The 21002-nt window shown below is 40.1% G+C and overlaps 4 protein-coding genes across 4 annotated transcripts; 3 read left to right on the forward strand and 1 right to left on the reverse strand.

The window, feature by feature from the left end:
* Window positions 1–636: 636 nt before the first annotated feature.
* Window positions 637–5708, forward strand: LOC110163737 (zinc finger and BTB domain-containing protein 16-like). Its single transcript, XM_055152228.1, has 3 exons — window positions 637–2315; window positions 3250–3417; window positions 3519–5708. Exons 1-3 carry the CDS (start codon window positions 2153–2155, stop codon window positions 3746–3748), a joined length of 561 nt encoding a protein of 186 aa, XP_055008203.1. The 5' UTR covers window positions 637–2152; the 3' UTR covers window positions 3749–5708.
* A 3926-nt stretch (window positions 5709–9634) lies between these two features.
* On the forward strand, window positions 9635–13361 carry tmprss5 (transmembrane serine protease 5). The gene is made up of 13 exons (XM_055152229.1): window positions 9635–9820; window positions 10577–10700; window positions 10787–10867; window positions 10995–11108; window positions 11416–11551; window positions 11699–11812; window positions 11882–11925; window positions 12096–12258; window positions 12384–12568; window positions 12637–12735; window positions 12820–12962; window positions 13083–13235; window positions 13353–13361. The coding sequence occupies exons 1-13, from the start codon at window positions 9635–9637 to the stop codon at window positions 13359–13361; spliced, it is 1551 nt and encodes a 516-aa protein (XP_055008204.1).
* Window positions 13362–13913: 552 nt separating this feature from the next.
* Window positions 13914–16882, forward strand: pih1d2 (PIH1 domain containing 2). The gene is made up of 5 exons (XM_055152230.1): window positions 13914–14099; window positions 15198–15324; window positions 15406–15651; window positions 16301–16566; window positions 16748–16882. The coding sequence occupies exons 1-5, from the start codon at window positions 13914–13916 to the stop codon at window positions 16880–16882; spliced, it is 960 nt and encodes a 319-aa protein (XP_055008205.1).
* A 617-nt stretch (window positions 16883–17499) lies between these two features.
* Window positions 17500–20738, reverse strand: dixdc1a (DIX domain containing 1a; the record flags this gene model as incomplete). The annotated part of the gene is made up of 11 exons (XM_055152227.1): window positions 17500–18024; window positions 18279–18387; window positions 18625–18733; window positions 18909–18975; window positions 19079–19240; window positions 19354–19437; window positions 19547–19600; window positions 19720–19824; window positions 20069–20119; window positions 20207–20260; window positions 20649–20738. Coding segments are annotated over 11 exons (969 nt in total), but the record flags the coding sequence as incomplete, so codon positions are not given.
* Window positions 20739–21002: the final 264 nt, after the last annotated feature.

A 21002-nucleotide genomic window follows, 5' to 3' on the forward strand; every position in this document is an offset into this window, starting at 1 on the left:
TCTCGGTGACAGAAAAAAACGCCATATAGATGAAGGAGTGTCTGGGAGTCTCGACACTTTTACCTCCACTCTATTGTAAACTTAACTTTTAGAATAGACAGCTCCTTGTTTAAAGCAGGAGAGCAGCCTTGAAAGCACATGTATTATGCATTCTATATATAAATAATGATTCGTTTTTTTAATTCTGCAAATGAATTAAATAACTTTGAAGTATCTAAAGGAAAGGATGTATTATTCAGTCTGTCAAAAGCTCTGCTTTCAGCTCACCAATGGGCATGTTGAAGCAGAGGCACTCCCCCTGCTGACCTCTAAATGTATTGCAATGTTATTAAGAGTAGATCCGCTTTTATAACAGTGCATGAAAAGCAGGAAAACCTGTTGAGTTTAGACATGTGTTAAATGTGTGCTATTTTTAGATCCATGATGATTCTGCAGTCTGAGTTAAGCATGACTAAGGCAAAAGGTAATGCTGTTTCACGAATGAAAGGATTTCCTATATGGTCAGCAGAGGAGAGGTGGGAGTGGGAGCAGAGGCTGTGTGAATGGTGGGGGGAGGGCTTTTGTCTTCCACTAAAATATTGTGATCCGTGGGTGAGAGAAAGCTGTGGTCATTAGGCAACAACATAAAGACAGGGATTGTAGGAGCTGCACAAGGAACCTATGACTAATGGGCTTGGTCAATGAGGGCCTGAACCTCATTGTGTCCCTTTGTGCAAAAGTCCACAGGCTAAAGCCCTGAACAGGTGCAGTTCAGTCCAGCGGATCGCCTCCCTGCAGGACTGTTAAGATCAGGGAATGTCTTTCATCCTGTCTTCTTTCTGTTAATGATTACTGATCATCACTTGTATTAATGCTGAACAATGCTAATATTAGACAAGAGAACAGTTTGAAAAGCACCAAACCAAAAATGTTCATTTATGCACAATTCTTCTTTTACACATAAAAGTAAAAAAAAAAAAAAAAAAAAAAAAACATTTTCCAAATTGTAATATGGTTTAATACAATACATGATGTGAATGTACGTGATTACATTTCCTTTCTTCTTTGAAAAGGCTTGTCTGTTAACTTGATTGAACCTAAAGCAAGTGTCTGACACTCTTCCCTCTTAGTATGAGTGTGCTGTATCCTTTTCCCCGCGTTAATTCCAATTTAATTGCCAGTTGCCTCAAGGCACTTCAATAACAGTAACAAATGATTTGATTTAGTGGACCTCATCAGACTGCATTTTAAATGCGACACAGCAACCCCACTTGAATTCCAATGAAGTGCTGGCACAGTCTTCTGTTTACTAATGATCCTCCGCTGGAGATGTCTGATTGAATCTGAGTCAGGACCAATGGGAGCTGCTAGCATTGTAAATGATCTGCAACCTGAGCAGACAGAGAAATAAGCAGCCCATAATCTCACATTAGAGCTTTAGTCTCACTCCCATGAACACGACTAGTTAACCACTTGTTAAGTTTGACTCCTATGATGTGCATTTATGTGTATGACAGTGTGAATGTGGCTGCTGTCATACACAGCTTGTATTTCAAGCACTGAGAGCATGACAGCCAATGGATCTTCACATAGCCATTCTGACTTGAAGTAGTGTGCCAGCGTCTGCCTATCTGTATTCCTCTCCACACTCGGTGCAACAGGAAAGCAGCCCCAAAGAGATGCCAGGTCACACACAGGATTAAACTGGATTGTGTTTTTTCCTGCAGTCCTGCCTTTAATGGCTTGATATCACTGCTTAACATTCAGCACAGAGCACATGGTGTAGGCATCATTTAGGGTGGAGTCACTATCTGCCGCTCTTTGAGCGCACAGACAGAGGACTTCATAGGCTGAGGCCGACTCCTGATGGGGAGTGAAGAGAATAATTACACATCTAACACACCAGGAAGGAGCCATTGATTCTGTGATTGGCATGCTGTGCATTGTGTGGGAAATTCTTAAAGAAAACAATGTCTTTGATGGTTTAAAATAGAACATGTAAAGAGTTGAAAGTGCCTGTGGGCTTTCAGGAGAGTTAGTTTAGGTGCAGGCACTTGCTCTTTGAAAGAAGCTTTTCCCTCAGAGGACTCACACAAAGTTGAAGTGACCCAGTTTCCCCACTTAAGGCCCTGTACTGAAATAACTGTGTCTTGTGCGTTCTCCAGGGACTGACATGGCGGTGTTCTGTCTGCTGTGTGCAAAGCGCTTCCAGACTCAGAAGGCCCTGCAGCAGCACATGGAGGTCCACACAGGCATGCACAGCTACATCTGCAGCCACTGTGAGCGGCCCTTCCCCAGCCACACCACGCTCAAAAGACATTTGCGCTCACACACAGGTAAGTCCTCTGAAACAACAGTCTGTAAAGACACAGTGGTAAAATAATTTGGGACACACAAAGACAATGAATTTTTATTTTTAGACAGGGGTTATTTCTGTAGATGATCAGCTTTAGATTTGAGCTGCTTTGTATGCAGCCTCTTCCACCCTGATTTTCCTTTTTCTATAAGATGATGACTCACCTCTCTGATGACAGCACTGTACCGTTATGGCCGGTGCGTATTTTGGGCAATTTCATCCTGTTTATATTTTGGGTTCTTAGACAGCCTTTGGGCTTGTGCAATTCACGGCTGTCAGTTCTACTGTGGTTCACCCAAAATGATAGAGGAAACCCAAATAAATATTGAAGGAAAAGCAAATGGAAATGACTTGTCTGTGTGTTCTACCGAGGGTGAGTCTTAGTGCCGCGGGAGACGGAGAGATATTTACTGCCAAGATGTCCCCCTTTCTTCTTTTACCTTAAATAACACTCGCAGCTGTCAGGACGACTTGATGTCTAGACAGGAGAAATACATAATTGATGTGAAGAGACAGAAGTGAAGGGAGTTTTGGCCATGGCAGCGTATCTTGTTTGTATGCCTTTCTGCTTGGAAGTAACATTTTGTAAATGTCATCTGCTCCACAGTGGGGTGGGGGATCGGGGAGAATCGGCCTGTAATGAGGAGAGCAATGTATCCTCTGACTTGGCTGTTGCTGTGGACACTGAGATAATGAGGCACATAGGTCATTGGAGATGAGTCAAACTCTCAGCCTAGGAGAGAAATAGATTAACTACAGTATAGAACAGAGCACATGAGGCCTGGAGCACTTGTATCAGCTATTAGCTGACAGCCAGGGGGAGTGTTTCATGGACGACATCAGGACATGACAGAGCAAAGAGATTGGCATGACCACATATGACCGGTGCATGTGTGTGTCTGTGCCTGTTTCAGGAGACCACCCCTTTGAGTGTGAGTTCTGTGGGAGCTGCTTCAGAGATGACGGCACACTGAGGGGCCACAAGCGCATCCACACTGGAGAGAAGCCTTATGAGTGCAATGGCTGTGGCAAGAGGTTCAGCCTCAAACACCAGCTAGAGACGCACTACCGCGTGCACACAGGTCCATCTCACTTGTTTTACATCTTTTATTGAAATATCTAAGGACATTTTTATGTTAAAAAAAATATTTTATATCATTTTATCATTTTTATAATTTTTCAGGGGAGAAGCCATTTGAGTGTAAGTTATGTCATCAACGCTCAAGAGACTATTCAGCGATGATCAAGCACCTGCGCACTCACAATGGAGCGTCTCCATACCAGTGCACCATCTGCCAGGACTTCTGCCCGAGCCTGGCCGCCATGCAGAAGCACATGAAGGGTCACAACCCTGAGGAGGTACCCCCCGACTGGAGGATAGAGAAGACTTACCTGTACGTCTGTTATGTCTAAGCAGGACTTGGACTGATCACACTGACACAATCACACTCCCTGTTCAATGATTTTTAAGGAAGTTTTTAGAACTGAAAAACAGGGAATTATAGTTTACAAGAGAATAACATTGTTCTGAATGACAATGTTTATTGTGGTAACCTGTATATGTAGGTGGATTTTTTTTTTAATCTGACTGGGTCAGGTATAAAGAACTTGGGCTAAACAAACCATGACAGTAGATGACAACTGAAACAGCTGAAGCTGAAGTTTTGTCTGTTTAAAGCCTAAAGGAAATTACATGTTAAATTTAAGACATTTCTTCAAAGTAAGCAAAAACTCTGTGATAATCATGTGATAGATATTGCTGTTTGTTGTTGTGTTACTATAGGCCTGGTTCACACAGGACTGAACCTACAATCCATCCGTACTATTAGAAAATAACCATGGCTGCCACTGCCGGTGTGTAGCAGGAGCTCTTGTCACTTTCAGGATTGTGCATCATCCACAGATCACATTTATTCCATGAAAGCGTCTTTGAGTTAACATTTTCTCCAGTTAGTTTTTCTGCTTTTGGTTTTATTTTTGGAGTTGTTGGTTTTGTGCATGTTTTACTTGAATGGCTGCCATGTTTTGACCTCATAAGCTTGAAATATTTAACTGCCTTGTCTATCTTGCAGTGAGTGTTCGTTCAAGCTCACACTTTTAAGTTTCTTGCAATGTAGTTGGTTTGCTATATGTTTCTTACCAAATATGTGCTGGTGTGTATCACAGGCAGCATCTCAAGATGATTTATAGTAGAGCAAGCTCTACCTCTGATTTTATTTTAAACCTACTGAAATTAGTTTTTTGTCAAAACATTAATTTTCTTACTACCACCATTCAAACTTTGATGGTCAACAATGTGTAAAAATGCCGAATGGCTTTTATGTGTAGTTTTTTAATTGTTACCTATATAGTACATATAGATGTCTTACAAAATCAAGAATCAGAATTTTCTATGAAAAGTTAAGAAAATGTGAAAATGATTTTTTTCAATATGAAAAAATCTGACATTGTGTCATGAGCAGGTAATTGTTAATTGTAGTGTAGCTGTACTGTACAACTGTCACGTTATTCCCTTATGTGAGCCTTACCGGCCTTATAGAGTTGAACTTGTTGTATTTTTGTATCACAGTAATTTGCTATTTGTTTACATTTGGTATGATTTGAGAGACATCTTACTGTGTGTTTTGTAAGTGTTGATACGACCCCTCCCTTGTGCCTCTTTTATAAGTAGAGCCTTGATGTGCTGAGTACATGGGTCTGTGCTATTGGTAGATGTTTCTGAGTGTTTGTTTATTGTTACTTAATTCAAATAGACTGCCATGTAGATCCACTCGTCTGAACATTGCAACTGGAAGCAACAAACTGTGATAGTGGCTGATACTCTGATGCAAGTTACAAGCAATTTCAATGTAAAAAAAAGTCCACACTCGTTTCAAATATGTAGTTATTTTAAAGTGACAATAGACTGAGATCTTAAAATGAAACCAGTGAGTAAAACAAACCTTGGCGTCTGTGGGCATCCTCATGCCTTTTAAGTAGCCAACAACACTCAGTGCCATGAAAATACACATTCACTGTATCCACATGAACATGCACTAATGGAAATCCAATGGACCAAAAGAAACAGAGCACTTTGTGTGAAAAGGGGTTTTCTTTGATCTCTCTATGTTGTGATAATGCAGATGTCCTTTTATTTGATGTGTTCTACAAGGATGTGACTAGCATTGTTTAGATTTTGTCAATGTCTGTCTACCTCAGGGCCAGATCAAAGCTCGACCTGGTGTCCAATCAGGGTTGTTCTTCTTGCCATGTGTGCAGTAAACTCTCTCTTCATTACAGCTTTGTAACACAGTGTGTGAAAGTGTTATCCTCTGTGTGGATTCAGGCACAACTCTGTATGCATCAGTGTTCAGTGGCATGGTTCAAAAAAGAATAAAACTGTTTACCATTTTATGCACATGGTGTGTCTTTGTATGTACTCACTGTTCTTCTTTGTTGACTGGTAAGAGATTATGGCCAAAACCTTACCAGCATCATCTTGAGTTGTTTACAAAGTTTGTGTGTCCTCTGGGTGACTTGTAAACAGCTGGACTGGATCCCGGCTCTGTGGTGACCTTTGATACAGAGGAGCAGAGCCACAGCTGGAGCCTGCAACAAGTGCAAATGTGAAGAAGAGAAGATGACTAAATCAAGTGTGTCTCAACTAAGAGCTTAGAAGACTACTCTAGACCCCTACACAAATGAACAGCAGCTAGCGTGTTCAACTCTTGTCCAATACTTATGGCCTTTATTTGTTAAATCATTCATTTTTGCTGTAAAGTAGCCGTTGAGAGCACTACAAATGTTTTATTATGCAATCTATTTCCTGGGCCCACCACTGCAACCTGCACTGTTTACTGTTTTTCTTGTAAATAATGGGAGCACTCAAAAGCCCAAGACACAAACTGCAAGACACAAAACAATTACCACAAACATAAGGATTGAGTTTTACGGCAGCCCTGCATGTTAGCCTGAAAAATGACGATAGTTTATGCTGCACATTTTTAATCATGATTTAGTTGGAAATGGTCAGAAAAATTGTACTTAGAAAGCACAGTATAACATGTTATCAACAGCACTGGCATTGATGGCTATGCTCAAATAGTAAACTCAACTTTTCTGGTATTGTTCATGAAATGTAAGCTATCACCTCATCAACAAATCCCCCAAATAATAATTGGCTTAACTGATGATTAATAATAATGTGATTTTCTTTTAAAGGTGTACTATGTAACTTATCAAATGGAGGCTTTAGGACTTGCTTGTCTCCATGGAGATGTTACTGCTTTGGTGATGCTATCAAACCAAGTTACAGGTGAGATCTGTGGAAAGGAATGCCTGCTCAGTGTATGAATCCATGTTCACCTATGGTATTTTTAAGCACAACAAATGCAATATTCCAGGTCTGCAATGACTAAACGTAATAATCATGACTAATAGACTTTTAAAATGATCAGTGACTATTTTAACAGCGGGTTAAATCAAAATGTGAAAAAAGAATTTTAAAATATCCTTTTTTTTTTTTAAATATTGAATTAAAATCTCAGATGTCCCTTTCATAAAAAATGAGCAAGTACTGAGTCCAGCCCTGATCCCAGCCTGCTCCAGTCTGAGGAGTGAGGGAGCAGATTGAGTGGGAGCCAGTGTTAATGCAATCGCCTCTGTTTAATTAGAGTAAGCGTGGTGGGCAGCTAAGGCAAACCACATTAGCTACCATCTGCTGTGCTCTTAGCCGCTCTCACCATCATTAGCTTGTACAAGACAAGACACAAACATATACATGACAGCAATTTATTCACCCTGCCACTTCCAATACTGCCATAACTGTATCCCATTTAGACACTGCTGTGAAGATGTGCTCTACTCAACACTCACACAAGTTTACTCCTATTTAGCCCGGTAGTTCCCAATGAAGTACCCCCTGAGCTTTGTCTTATACTCCCTGACACAGATAGTAAAAATATTTACCATAGTAATTGATTATTCTATTATATATTTTTTTGTTTTAATGATATTGATGTCTCAAATCTAAAACTGATCTAATGTTTAATTCAAATACTATTCAGCTCACCCTTCTTTTAAAATCTGATACCATTCAAGTTCTCACATCCCAGGCTGGGAAAGTAATTAATATGACTGCCCTGATCATATAGTGTGTCAAAGCAGGTTCAGTACAGCTTACTTTATAGTCTAATGTTGCCCTATTGGGAGTTTAAAATATTGATAGGGTTAAAAGAAACTGAACTGGAATAGTCTAATTGGATGAGCACACCTTTAGCTTTTTAATAGTCAGCCACAAGATGGCAGCATGGCACAAGCTGAGAGGAGGCCACAGTGGAGAGAGGATTTATATCTCCACAGAGACTCCATTTGAAGGCAGCAGAGCTATACAATTACCCAGGCCCAGAGGTGGTCAGGGTCTCACACAGAGCGGTATCATCATCTGTATCCAACCACAGCGCAGCCTCACTGTTTTTCTATAGTGCGGTGGGGGGTAGATTATTTACAGATTGCTAAACACTATTTTCATTAATTATGGTATCATTAGTTGCTGTTAGAATGCTGATAATGGCGCCAAACAGAATATGCAAATAAGTATATGTCTTAAGTGCACTGGCAACACAACATAGTTTTCTAAAATTAAGGTAACTTTAAAAACATTTCAATATGAAAATAAAAATGTTATAAAGAGGCTAGATTAAATAATTGCATTTTACAGTTAGAATAAAATCATAATTATTATCATATTGCTCAACATTTCAAACGTTTTACACTTTTTTCATTGGTATCTTGGTACTTGCTATAATAACTTAAGCGATCACCAATATAAATGATCAGGTTCAACAAGTTATCTTTTAGATATATTCCATGGCAATGTACCATGTTATCAATAGAGAAAAGTGACCATCATCTAGAAGTATGACGTGTGGTGTTGTTGCACTAAGATGGTCTCACTCATTTGGACATGATGATGTGTGAATACAGATCTTTCTAAACAGGTTTCAGCAGAACTATCTTTGTCTGTGTCTAGTCCAGGCGTTAATGTTATTTCTGCAGGAGGTCACAGCCAAATATCAAAATATTAACAACTCATTGAATATGCAAATGTCTTGGTGAGCTGGACTCTGCACAAGTAGCTCTCTTTTTCTGCAGTGTTCAGTCTGGACGGGACATGTGACTGACAGAATGCCTCTGGTGTTGGAGGTTTTGGCCTCAGAAACAAGAGCACAAACTCAAGGCTGAGAGAAGAGCAGTGCTGATCCAATCTCAGCACCACAGACAGGGAGAACTGGCTGCTGCAGACAGGGGGCGCTCCAAACTGGACTGCAGCCAGCATCAACAGAGGAGTCTCCAAGATTGGCCTTTGTGACAAGACTCATGCAAGGCCTTAACCAGCAATGCTCCAAAACTCAGAAATGTCTTCATTAAATTTTAAAAAATATATAAAATAAACCAGAAGAGGGAGACACAGGGCAAATAGTCATTCATTGTGATAGCTTTGATGCAGGTGAACCCCACCCATACTCTGGATTATTAACAGGACTGCAGTTTCACATTTGTTTTTAATTTTCCCCGTGAGTACCTTTAATTTCTTTATCTTTGATTGCAGCACTAACTAACAGCTGGAAGAGGAGCCAATAAGATTTTTAGTTTTATTGAATCTCAGTGGTTGTATTATCTCTTATAATTGCGGGGTCTCATCCAATATGTTTTCAGTCAATCAATTAAATGTTTTCTGCTATGTGTCACTGACTTCATAATGTCGCCATGGATCTAAACAAAACTATTAACAAAACATGTCTGAAAAGGAGCACAATGAAGGCCTACTAATACTGACCCTTAACCAAGAGGGAAAAATAAATTAAGTAACAATTTCACTCAGGCCAAAAGAAAAAACTAAATATGAGGGCAGAGACCCTTCATCTTCTGAAAGCAGCACTATTCAGAAATGACAGGGTTTATTTTCTACAGTTGGTTTGATACGATCGGACAGTTGGGTCATTTTTAGAGCCGTTTTCCCTGTTACAGTCGTCCTAAGAGAACTGAACAACCAGAACTTTGGTGTATGAAAATAGAACACGGAAAGAGACTTGTGTGAGTATGTGGACAGAGCAGATGTGAGGCTGAGCATGAGTGCTAAGAGACAAGCTCAGGATTCTAAATGACAGCAAATGAACAAGATATGAGACTTTTCAACAATCTGCAATAATGACCTTCTCTCTGAACCTACAAACTGTCAGGTAATAAGCGGCTGTGCTGTGAAAGTGGACAGCTTTTGGCACAGGTAAAAGGGTCTCCTAGCAACCCAGGGTCCTATCAATGTCCAGCTCGCAGGTATCTCTGGAGATGCTCTGTCGACAAAGACCTGGTTCAGCCTGCAGCTTGCACCGGCCCCATGATCCCACAGGGCAAACAACAGCCTCATTCTCTGCACCACTGCTGACCTCATTGTCTCTTTGTCCAGGGAAAATCCACACTTGCATTCTGTTAAATGGAGCATCAACTGTGAGTGGACCAGACCTGTGCCTCCGCTCAGGCCTGCAGATGAGCCCAAACACAGGTGCCTTTAGCAGGGATTATAAGGAAGGAAAACATGGTAAGAAACAAACAACTCAACTTTCAATTACCTTCTTTACCTCCTTATCTGAATCGAAGACTGTGTATGCCCTCACCTTTACATATTATAACAGACAGTAATCGTACCTTTCTTTAGACAGAGTACCATAATGTAAGCTACAAAAACTGTAATGTTATTTCAAAACTTTTAACACTAGCAGTAGTTTTAGACACTGTATAGTATGGTTGGGACAGTCTATTCCAGGATCGCCTGTGGGTCACGTTATCATTAGCTATACCTATACATAGTTATACATAGTTTGATGTGTCTTTGGGCATGACGCGTTTTTGTTAGTCAGTCCCAGTCTCAGTTATGGCTACAGAAGAAGCTATTCACACATGCATGAACTAGATTAAAAATATGATTGTATTTATTCACAAAATGATGTATTCAGGTTTGATAATAAGCAATCTGTGAGAGAAATTGTTAATTGTTTACCTTGTGTTTTGCTTTGAACTGTGTGAAGCATCTTTGAGAGTCATGAAGAGCGCTGTATTATTATTTTTATTGTTATTACTATTATTATTATTAATATTATCCATGTGGCAAATCTAACTGGACTGATACCGCATTTGATTATTGATTTTTACTGTTATCATTCTGGTGTGGATTTGGATGACCTCCTCTGACCCCTGTGCTTACAGAGTAGTGATGGAGAGACTTTATCAGTGATTGAAAACCCTGCAGTTGTGACTCCAACCTTTGCCAAAACATCAGGACTGGAGGACACCAAAGACGTGCCAAGCAGAAGTTGGTTTCATTCTTTTGGTGAATACGTGGATTTTTAACATCTCTGATAATGATTGATGTCTTTATGTTATGCTGCAATGTCTTACGGTTAGCTTGTGCTCCAGCCCACAGACTGGTGAGGTGTATGGCTGCTTTGTGTGCTGTTGGACTGCTGGGGGGTCTGGCAGTTGGAGTCTGGTTTCTGGGTGAGTGCAACAGATTCTATTACTGCATAATGCATTCCAGTCCACATTAGAGCAATACAGCCACATGTAATAATGATCGTGTCTATATGTTATATTAATGACAAGTTATACTGTATTTTCTATGCAGTCAAACTGCTCCTAAGGCCTTCTTCCACTCACAGTCCAGTGGGCTTGGGCGACACCAAAGAAACCTCTTTCTGCAATGTAACTGAAGACATTTCCATCCCAGACTCCAGAAAAGGTTTGTTTTCACCAAGATACGTATTCATTCAGCATCAGTATTGAAGCAGTGGGCTGTGTGTGTGTGTGTGTGTGTCTAAATCAGTACACCAGGTCGTACCTCTGGACTATTTGAGTGTTGTTGCTCTGAGCAGCACCATTAATATTCAAAGAGCCACTTCACGTTACACTGACTGGCATGAAACACAGTGCATAATGATCTACTTGTAATGCCTACATTAAAACTGATATTCGCTGCTTTTTCCAGAGAATTATGTTATAACTGATTGAGTGCTTATCTGGAGGGATTTTGAATGAATCAGGTTCAGTGTTTTACAGGATCAGTCCAGAGAACTCCGTTTTGGAGATCCAGCTGAGCAAAGTGCCCACCTGGCTGCCTGTGTGTTATGAGAGATGGAACACGTCTCTGGGAACACTGGTCTGTCGACAGCTGGGATATCTCAGGTATGTGCACAACTTTAAATTATGATGAAAAGTTTGCTGTTACAGCTAGTGGAGAAATCGTCTTGTTTTTAAGTCACAAAAACAAATTACTTTACGTGACATTTTCTGAATACAAACTACGTATTTTTCAATGTGTCCCCTTTTCAGTCTAACAAAACATAAAGGAGTAAATCTTACCGACATTGGACCAAGCTACACTAATGGTTTTATACAAATTGCTCCAGAAAACAAAAGTGGACTGGAAAATATGTGGCAGCTAAGGTAAAGCACGTTGTAGAAACATAACACGTTGATTATGGATCATTAGTTACCCATTTTGTTCTCATTTAGGGGGAGCTGTATCACAGGGAAGGTTATCGCTTTACAATGTTCTGGTGAGCTCATTTACATTTTTCAGACTTCTCCTAAAATACAAAAGCTTACAGTTGTTTAGTGATTCTGCAGTAAAGGTGTGCATGGACGGCAGACCCGGTGATGGATGACACCTGCTGAAGCAGTGTTCCACCTTCTCGTGGTCAGGCCTGATGAATGGCTCTCTGTGCAGAGTGTGGGACCAGGGCGAAGCTGCCCAGAATAATCGGAGGCGTTGAGGCGACGCTGGGCAGGTGGCCGTGGCAGGTCAGTCTTTACTACAGCAACCGCCACAACTGTGGAGGCTCCATCATCACCAGGCACTGGGTCGTCACAGCAGCACATTGTGTTCACAAGTAAGCCCTCTGACCTTCTCAGTGCCAAAGTTGAAAGGTTACTCACATCAGTTGTAATCAGTTTTACCAGCTGCAGCAGCATAATATTAGATTATACTCTGACACTGGTGCCTGTCTTCTGACAGCTACAGACTCCCTCAGGTGTCCAACTGGGTGGTCTATGCTGGCCTTGTCACACGCAGCTCAGCTAAAATGACTCAGCACACGGGGTACGCTGTTGAAAAAATTATCTACAACAAAAACTACAACCACAGAAGCCATGACAGTGACATAGCCCTGATGAAGCTACGCACTCCACTGAATTTCTCTGGTTAGTTATGCTAAATCAAAATCACAATCAAGAATTTCAAACTGTAAAATATTTTGCACTTTAAACAGATACAATAAGACCAGTGTGCTTGCCACAATATGACTATCATCTACCAGGAGGAACACAGTGCTGGATCTCTGGCTGGGGTTATACACAACCAGATGGCAGTAAGATCCACACAAGAACTGTACAAGACACAAAATGTCTTTCCAGTACATCCTGTAATGATGAGAAAACTATTTAATTTCCAGTACAGTCACCAGACACTTTAAAAGAAGCCCCTGTTCCTATAATAAGTACAAAGAAGTGTAACAGCTCCTGCATGTACAATGGTGAAATCACATCACGGATGCTTTGTGCAGGATACACTGAGGGAAAAGTGGACGCCTGTCAGGTCAGACACAGTTTAGCTATATGCTACACGTATATGCTAAGTATCTTGTGTGAGTTACAGTAGATACAAACAATGGTACATGAGGAAACCAGATGTGATGTGTGCATACATACCTTTCAGGGGGACAGCGGGGGACCACTGGTGTGCCAGGATGATAATGTGTGGAGGCTGGTGGGAGTTGTCAGCTGGGGAACAGGCTGTGCAGAACCAAATCATCCCGGTGTCTACACCAAAGTGGCTGAATTCCTGGGCTGGATCTATGACATGATTGAGGTAAGACAGTAGTTTACAACAGGCCCACAGGCTCAAGTATTTCATAACAATATCACACTAGCCTATTGATGATGCTTGATAATTATTTGATTTTGTTTGTTTGTTTTGTTTTTGCAGAATTACTGATGCATCAGGGTTAGTCTATTCAAGGGTTTCAGGCAAATGATTCAGCTGGTAACTCAATGGTCATGGTCATGGTTTATGCATGATCTTCAGGACCTGAGTGGTTGTACCTAAGCTTAAAAGTATTTAAAGAGCTAATGCATATTTTTGTTATATTTTTATGTACTACGTATCACTATATAATGCACATGTTATTTAAAAATAAAATGAAAATAATTTTATTTTACTGTCTTTACTTTAAAGAGGCAGTTGTTTTCTTTACCACCAGGGGGCGTTGGTAAAGCGCTTCTAGTTTTACCAAGGACTCCCACTGTTACTATAGAAACGGACAACGCTAACTTTGCTAACTAGCTAATTTACGCGCTGCTTTAGTCAACCAATGATACAACTTAAACTTTAAATGTTAGGCACTAAGTCAAAGTTAATTATCTACGACCGAAAGTGCGCATTATAGCAATTATCAGTTTTCTTTGTACTTGTTAATTTCAAGTTAAGTTAATTTGAAAGTTCAAGCTTATTTGCGTTGAAGTTAGCTTAATAGTTACCAAACTAATAATGTCATCTTCGGGGAACAGTAAAGTGAACGTTCTGCAGCAAATAAACCATTTCTGGTCCATGTTGGATGATCTTTGTCGAGATGACCCAGAGGCCTACCGTAAATTGATAGAAAAACAAATGAAAGAAGGAGCAGACTTGAGTGCTGCGCCTGAGCTCCATTCCTGCATCTGCACCGACATCCTGGTAAGTAAAGTAAAGTACAGTCGCCCACTTGGCTGAAGCTAACAGTTTGAAAGCACCAGTGGGTCCAGTAATGCTGATTGCTCTCGATTTAATATGGATTGACCAATTATGTTATCTTTTCTGAATGTGCATTAAAGGGCTCCATGCACTTTCCAGTAACGCAGGGAAACGGAGGCTCCATCCGAGAGTAAAAGAAATGCAGTTTGTCTTGGCCTGCGTAGTCAAATGATTTATTGATTTCTTCAAAGGTCTCGTCTGTAGCCCATTATTTGCTTGGAAATGAACGGCAAAGTATTTTAATCAAAACTTTATAGATACTATGTGTGAAGACCTGTGGGTGTAGACCTACTCTAACCCCATTAAAATTATTTTCTCCAATGCACTGACCCACAAATTTGGGTCCCCGGAGATCATCTTAAGAGAGGCATAGCATGTTATATGCCTCTGTAATGTCTATTTGGTACTACGAAGCAACTATATTTTTCCTTGTAAAACAGCTTGTCGAGAAAGGTTGTGAAATATTGATCTAATGTAGTAAGTAGAACGTAACTAAGTGAAGAAGCCTGCAGATGCATTTCTACTTATATTTGGTATATTTTGTATGCTATGTATGACCCTTTGTTATGATTTTTTTTTTTAATACCTATACCATCATCTCTGACAATTTACCATGGGTTTTCAGAATGGCATTAATAATTAAACATATAAAACTAAGTATTTAATTATTCAAATGAGGAAAAGTCCTCAAAATGTTGCATATTAAAAATCTAAAACCCATGAATACTATATTTTTTCATGAATTCCTCTCCTAAAAGAATATACAAGCCTCTTACGCATTTACAACATAATGTACCACACTATAAAGATGCACAGCTAAACATGTCATTTAGGCATTAGGCTGCCATATATTAATCACTCGCCTGTGCTCTTGAGTTGATGGAGATTTAAATGACTGAGTGTTTTTATGATAGGGCTGTAAAAAGCATGAAGTGTTCCCAGTGAGCCCCATATGGAGCTGTCTCATCCATCTCTTGTTTATAGGTTTGAAATTGTATGTTTTACCAGTTATTTACTATACAACATCTGTGTCCTCAACAGGACCCAAATCGAGGGCAGCTCTACATCAACCTGTGTAGCTGGAAACGTGTGCCAGCTCCCCAGCACCCCGGCAAGCCATTACCCTTGTGCGTCGGTAAACTAGAAACAGAGGATAAAAGAGGTCAAGGTAAAGAAAGAGACAAAGCCATGCGGTATTACAAGTACACTGTTTGATATGACTATTAAACCTGTGTGGATTCACCTGCAGGACCCTACACTGTTCTGGATGTCGCTGTGAATCCCGGGCTGCTAAAGGAGTATAAGCCCGATGAAACAGAGATGAACCGGCTCTACATGCTCCTCTTGAACTTTGTACAGCAGCAGCACAACCTCAAGTTATCACAACAGTACACTCCTGTTAGCCCCAGAAGCACCATACAGGACTTGCACCGTCGCCTTGGATTTCAACAGTGGCCTAGTATGGGCAATAAAGCAGACAGTGAAGAAGAAATAGGTATTACAAAAGTGAAACACACTCTTTCAAAGGATGATATTGTGTACTCTTTGTGGTCCAGAAACAGCATTGTATTGAAAAAAGGCCAACATTGCTAGATTTGTACTCATTATGTGTACTGTCAGTAGTGCATATTTTAAGAACAGCCTGGAAACTGCAACTGCATATCCTTATTATACTATAGAGACCAAATAAATAGATATACGTTTATAATTAGACATAGTGCACAGCCCGGTTCCAGAATGGCAAGTGAGTAGCCTGTATGATCCATATATATTCTGACTGACTTATTTGCAGGGATGGAAAGTCACTAATTACATTCATGATTAAATTCAGCTTTAAGCTGTTTAATTTATATAGAATACTGATCTAATGCTGCCTAAAATCTCTTAAAAAGTAACTAGTTACTTGTACTCTGATTAGTATTTTTCATATGTACTTTTTACTTTTACTTAAGTACAAGTTTGAAAGCAGTAGTTGTGCTTGGAATTGAGTACATTTTAGCCATGTAACTGTACTTTTACTTGAGTACAAATTTGCAGTACTCTTTCCACCACTGCTTATTTTCTGTAGTGTAAGAATGATGATGCTGTAGGAAAGCTATAACATCCAAACTGTTATTTTAATATTAATGTGTCTATTTTCTCAGCCTGTCAAACACCAGCTTCCCTCCTGCAGAAAATATCGTCTCTACATACAGAGAAAGAAGAGGAGATCCTCATTGCTCCTGAACCTGCGGAGCCTAAAAAAAAGAATCTGATCCAAGTCATCTCCTCCACACTGGTGCAGCCGCAGAGGCCAGAGTACCTGCTCGAGGTGAGGCCTGATGCGGAAGGCTCTCCTCGCTGCGTGGAGCTGACAGTGGAGCTGCCAAAGGTTTCTAATATGTCAGAATGCCAACTGCGGATCTCCAAGGTTAGTACTTTCACACAACCTTGAACAATGTTATAATGAACGTCTGGCTCCACAGTCCAGCGAATGTCAGAGCATAGTGTGAGCTCATGAAAAATACATAATTGCCCTCAGTGCTTTTATTTTTGCTTATGTGGGTCGTCTGTATGAGATGTCTGGGCTAAAATTGTTTCTCTTTCGGAAGGATGATGTCTTATTGGAAGTGGAAGATGTGTACCATTTGCTCCTAGACTTTCCTCATCTTGTTGATGAGGATTCTGCTACTGCTGTATTTAACAAGCAGAAGAGACAACTGACTTTGAGAGTAAACATTTTATAATTTAAAGTTGTATTACTAGATTTGAGTAAATTTTGAATCGACTTGTCACAGAATATTACAGTTTTATTTTATGTGCTATTTAACTTTACTGGTTAATGGCTCCATCGAAACATGTTACAAGTTACAGGTCAGATCTGTTGAGAGACAACCCTGCTAAAAGTAAGAATTGTTCAAGGTATTTTCTAGCATTATAACACCTGGAGAAATATATTTAATGTCATCTTGTGTAACATTCAAGGCAAACCAGTGATATTTCCATGGGGACAAGCAGATACAAATGAAACCATTTTAAGTGAAATATGTTGTTCCATTCATCCTTTTTTCTTGACGGGTGAATTAATCAATTTCATTTAGATGAACACTCATAGCTCAAACAATTTAAACTAATTTAAGATAGTCGTTTTTGCAGTGTAACCATTTCCTGATGTCAGAATCCCACTATGGGTCACCAAAGCCCATTTACTGCAATGATTTATCTAATTAGTACAGTGATACATGTAGAGTTTGTCTGTGATGGTGTGGGTGTAGGGGTGGGCCACATAATGATGTAGAGATGCAGCAGTTCACATGACTGTATAATTAGGCAATAACCAACAACAACTGATCCATGCAGTCATTTGTGTTTATTAATTAAAACATGGAACACTATTTGGCAACATGAACATGTGGGTGAAACAGTTTACACCACTGTAAGCTTGGCAAACTTTGCACATAAGAGCTTATACAAGATTTGAGTGGCAAGATTGAGTTGTCATGTAGCGTACCTTGTCAAACTCCAACATATTACATTACAAACTATTTAACAATCATTATCTTAATGTGCATGAGATGAACTTTGTGAGATGTGCTTTGCTTGAATATGCAATAAAAATGCATTTAATTACATTTTGTATTAAATAGTGAGTTTGAGAACTTCATTTTTAAAAATCAGGTTACATCCATTGGTCCCAGGTCATTGTCTTGTACCTCTTAAAGCATTGTTAAATCACAATCACAAATAATAACATAGTGGTTCATATATTCAGTCCAGTGAGTTTTGAGGTTTATAGTTCTGCGGTCTACCTCCTTTCTCCATGGTCTTCTTCAACCCATGCCACAATTTTCCCCTCCCAGCCAGGTACAACTGCTCCATCTTGAAAAACCTACACATTGAACATTCATCATTTACATATCAGAGAAAAAATATACATGAATAACGAACAAAGATCCAGACACTAACTGAAAATGAGAGGTCAGTGATACCAATGTCTTTGGGATGTAAATTAGTTCTCCAGCAGTGTTTTGAAGTATAGGATAGACACGCTGAGACTATTATTAGCATATTATACCCCATAGTTGGCATTTATTTGCCTAGTGAAGTTGAGGAGTGAAGAAGTAGCTGCTATAATTTTCCTACCTCTTCTTTGACGGTGCCAAACTCCGGGTCAAGGGCTTTGAAGTGGTATCTGAAACTGCCTTGCCGGTCCACAGCAGCCTTGAAGTCTCTCAGTGTCACCTCACCCAGCCTGTAAGTACAAGCCATCATTCATTATCAGTGCACATGCGCTAGCACACGCCTACAGACACATCAAACTCCTCGAACATAAACATTTAAAAAGCCAGACCACAGAATTGTGCATTTATAGTCCTGGTCATACAAGGCTCCTTCCTACCCAGTGCCCTCAGCCTGCAGTTTTCACATAATTCAGCTCATATGAATTTATCAAGCAAAAACAATAATCGTCATGACAATGTAAAATCACCTTTTTGGGATGTTAATCAGAAAGGGGGTGAGCGAGCGATCAGTGAAGTAGAGCACTTTGGTGGAGACGGCTGTGTCCAACCCCGGGCTGCTTTGGGAGTGTGCCATTTCTGAGAATTATTATAAAAAACAGCAGACATTGCTTTTCACCATCCAACACCACAATGGCAATAGATTCAAAGTCAATAATGCCCTGAACACATTGGGGATGTAATTAGACACTGTATTTGATTTAATAGTCAGATGAGATGTGGCAGGAGGTAATAAAGATTTGAGTTGCCTCACTTGAGCCTTGTGGCCAAGAGTCACGGTCTGTGGAGTTTGCCCTGCGTCCTGGTGATTTGAAATCCTCCTACAAGAGAGGGGTATCACTCTCAATCAACACATGCATTGAACTCATGTACTACAAGAATTTGTGGATTTGAGGGAGATTTGAGGGAGGAAAGGTTGCGTACCCCTCTGTCCTGTCTAAGCTGGGTGTCCAGGGAGTGTAGGCGGTCCATGAGACTGGCCACGCCCTGCTCCAAAGTGTCCAATGTGTGATGCTGCGGGTCATGACCAGAGAAACTGTCTCGCAAACTGCGCAGTGCTTCTCTCACCAGCTGCAGCTCCTCCCCCTGTGAACAACAATACAGTACCTTTAATCCCACTTAGATTTACAAAGTGGGTAAAAGGAATTTCCACCAAACAGGCACAGCCAAATATGTACTGCAAGTGTGAGTATTTGTACCCGTCCAAGGTTGACTTCATGTGCTTTATATGGGGCTTCATCAGGCTTTTGCTGCTGCATTAATCGCTCCCTCCTCCCGACCTGCTGCAGATGTGACAAGTCCAATGAATGCCATAAATCACGAGCAGCATACACATAAATACACATGTGTACCCTCAGAGAATCCAGGGGTATAAATAATAAAAAACAATACCTCATATTCGCTCAGTAATTTGCTCCGTTCACTCAATTTGTGTTTGAGCTCTGCCTGCAAACACAACACATCATGCTGAAGAATGAAGGCACCATTGTTTTCACATTAGCTGCAGCCTGAGGTCAGTCAGGACACATAGCATGGTGTCAAACGGATATCATAACTTGTCTCACATTTTCCCCTTCCAGCTGATCTTTGGCCATGGTGCACCTGAGCAGCTCCTGCTTGAGCTGCAGCACAGTGTCCTCCTGCACTGCCAGGCGCTGCTGCAGAGCATCCTAATGAGACAGGAACACATCAAAGAAATGGAAGCAGCAGAAGACCAGAATACAGATAGAATACATACACCTGCTTTACTGACAGCATGCGACCATTACTGTCCCATAAAACATAAATAATTGCATTTACAGATCAAATATCATCCAGCAATAAAGCAAAATACCAGGGGGCTTATTAAATGATACTGTTTCATCCTTTGTATCCACACAGGAAGCCATATAGTAATAGGAATATCCAGTGTACCTTGATGGCCTGGACATGGCGCACTTCCTGTTTGTGTCTCAGAAGCTCCCTCTAAAATTATAATATAGAAGTATAATAAAATGTATTGTTTCTCGTCATAATAATCTGTAAATTGTAATTCACATTTATGCAAAGTACCTTAAGATCAAGGGCCTCTTCCACACTTTGGTCCAAACGGCTCCGGATTAAAACCTTCAAAAAAAAAAAAAAAAAAAAAAAAAAAAAGATAAGTAGCATGTGTGATCTGTCTGGTCTCTATGACAGTGAAGGCTCAGATCAGAGAGATTTCAGCTGTGTATAACTAAGGAGGGAGTGATGTGTAAACGTCATCACAAATCAACATTCTGGTTAGTGACATAGAAATAAGGGCTACAATATATTGTTAAAGTACCAACATCGAAATATTGGCTAATAATCAATATTGCAACAAATATATAGTAAGTAAGTAAACACATTGCAAAAAAATTAATGTTCAGTGAAAGTTGATTAAAACATGAAGATAATTAAAACATTAAAAATGTGATTGTGCAGTCCTAAAACCCTTAAAATAGTTAAATTTGACAGAGAGAGACCACTGTACCAGTTGCTGTTCAGGATTGGCTCGACTGTCTCCGTAGTTGGCGGTTGCCTCCTGGTCCTCTTCAGGGAGAGAGCCATGAAGCAGCAGAGCCTGTGAAAACAAACACAGTGTTTGTAAAGAGGATTTCAAATGTGCAAAGCTCTGATAGATATCTACTCCACAACCTCTATTGACATAATCACAAAAATCAATAAAACAACCACTAATGACCTGACTAATTGTTGTGCAAATGCACACACACAAGCAACAAAGTAAATAATTTACTATTTAAAAGTGCACTATGTAACCTTTCTCGTGGAGGTAGGGGGATCCATCAAAAATAGATGATACTGCTTTGCCTGGAATGATCCACGA

This window comes from Boleophthalmus pectinirostris, unplaced genomic scaffold (assembly GCF_026225935.1).
Source record: "Boleophthalmus pectinirostris isolate CB_2022bp ecotype Guang Dong unplaced genomic scaffold, ASM2622593v1 HiC_scaffold_166, whole genome shotgun sequence".
Classification (NCBI taxonomy): Eukaryota; Metazoa; Chordata; class Actinopteri; order Gobiiformes; family Gobiidae; genus Boleophthalmus; species Boleophthalmus pectinirostris.

Bases quoted from the DNA above. Each gene is read 5' to 3' on its own strand.
- LOC110163737 (XM_055152228.1), top strand. From the start codon at position 2,153: ATGGCGGTGTTCTGTCTGCTGTGTGCAAAGCGCTTCCAGACTCAGAAG. The intron at 2,316-3,249 runs GTAAGTCCTCTG...TGCCTGTTTCAG, and splicing joins ACATTTGCGCTCACACACAG to GAGACCACCCCTTTGAGTGT. The intron at 3,418-3,518 runs GTCCATCTCACT...ATAATTTTTCAG, and splicing joins GCACTACCGCGTGCACACAG to GGGAGAAGCCATTTGAGTGT.
- tmprss5 (XM_055152229.1), top strand. From the start codon at position 9,635: ATGTCCAGCTCGCAGGTATCTCTGGAGATGCTCTGTCGACAAAGACCT. The intron at 10,701-10,786 runs GTGAATACGTGG...CTTGTGCTCCAG, and splicing joins AAGTTGGTTTCATTCTTTTG to CCCACAGACTGGTGAGGTGT. The intron at 12,963-13,082 runs GTCAGACACAGT...CATACCTTTCAG, and splicing joins GAAAAGTGGACGCCTGTCAG to GGGGACAGCGGGGGACCACT.
- pih1d2 (XM_055152230.1), top strand. From the start codon at position 13,914: ATGTCATCTTCGGGGAACAGTAAAGTGAACGTTCTGCAGCAAATAAAC. The intron at 14,100-15,197 runs GTAAGTAAAGTA...TGTCCTCAACAG, and splicing joins GCATCTGCACCGACATCCTG to GACCCAAATCGAGGGCAGCT. The intron at 15,325-15,405 runs GTAAAGAAAGAG...ATTCACCTGCAG, and splicing joins AGAGGATAAAAGAGGTCAAG to GACCCTACACTGTTCTGGAT.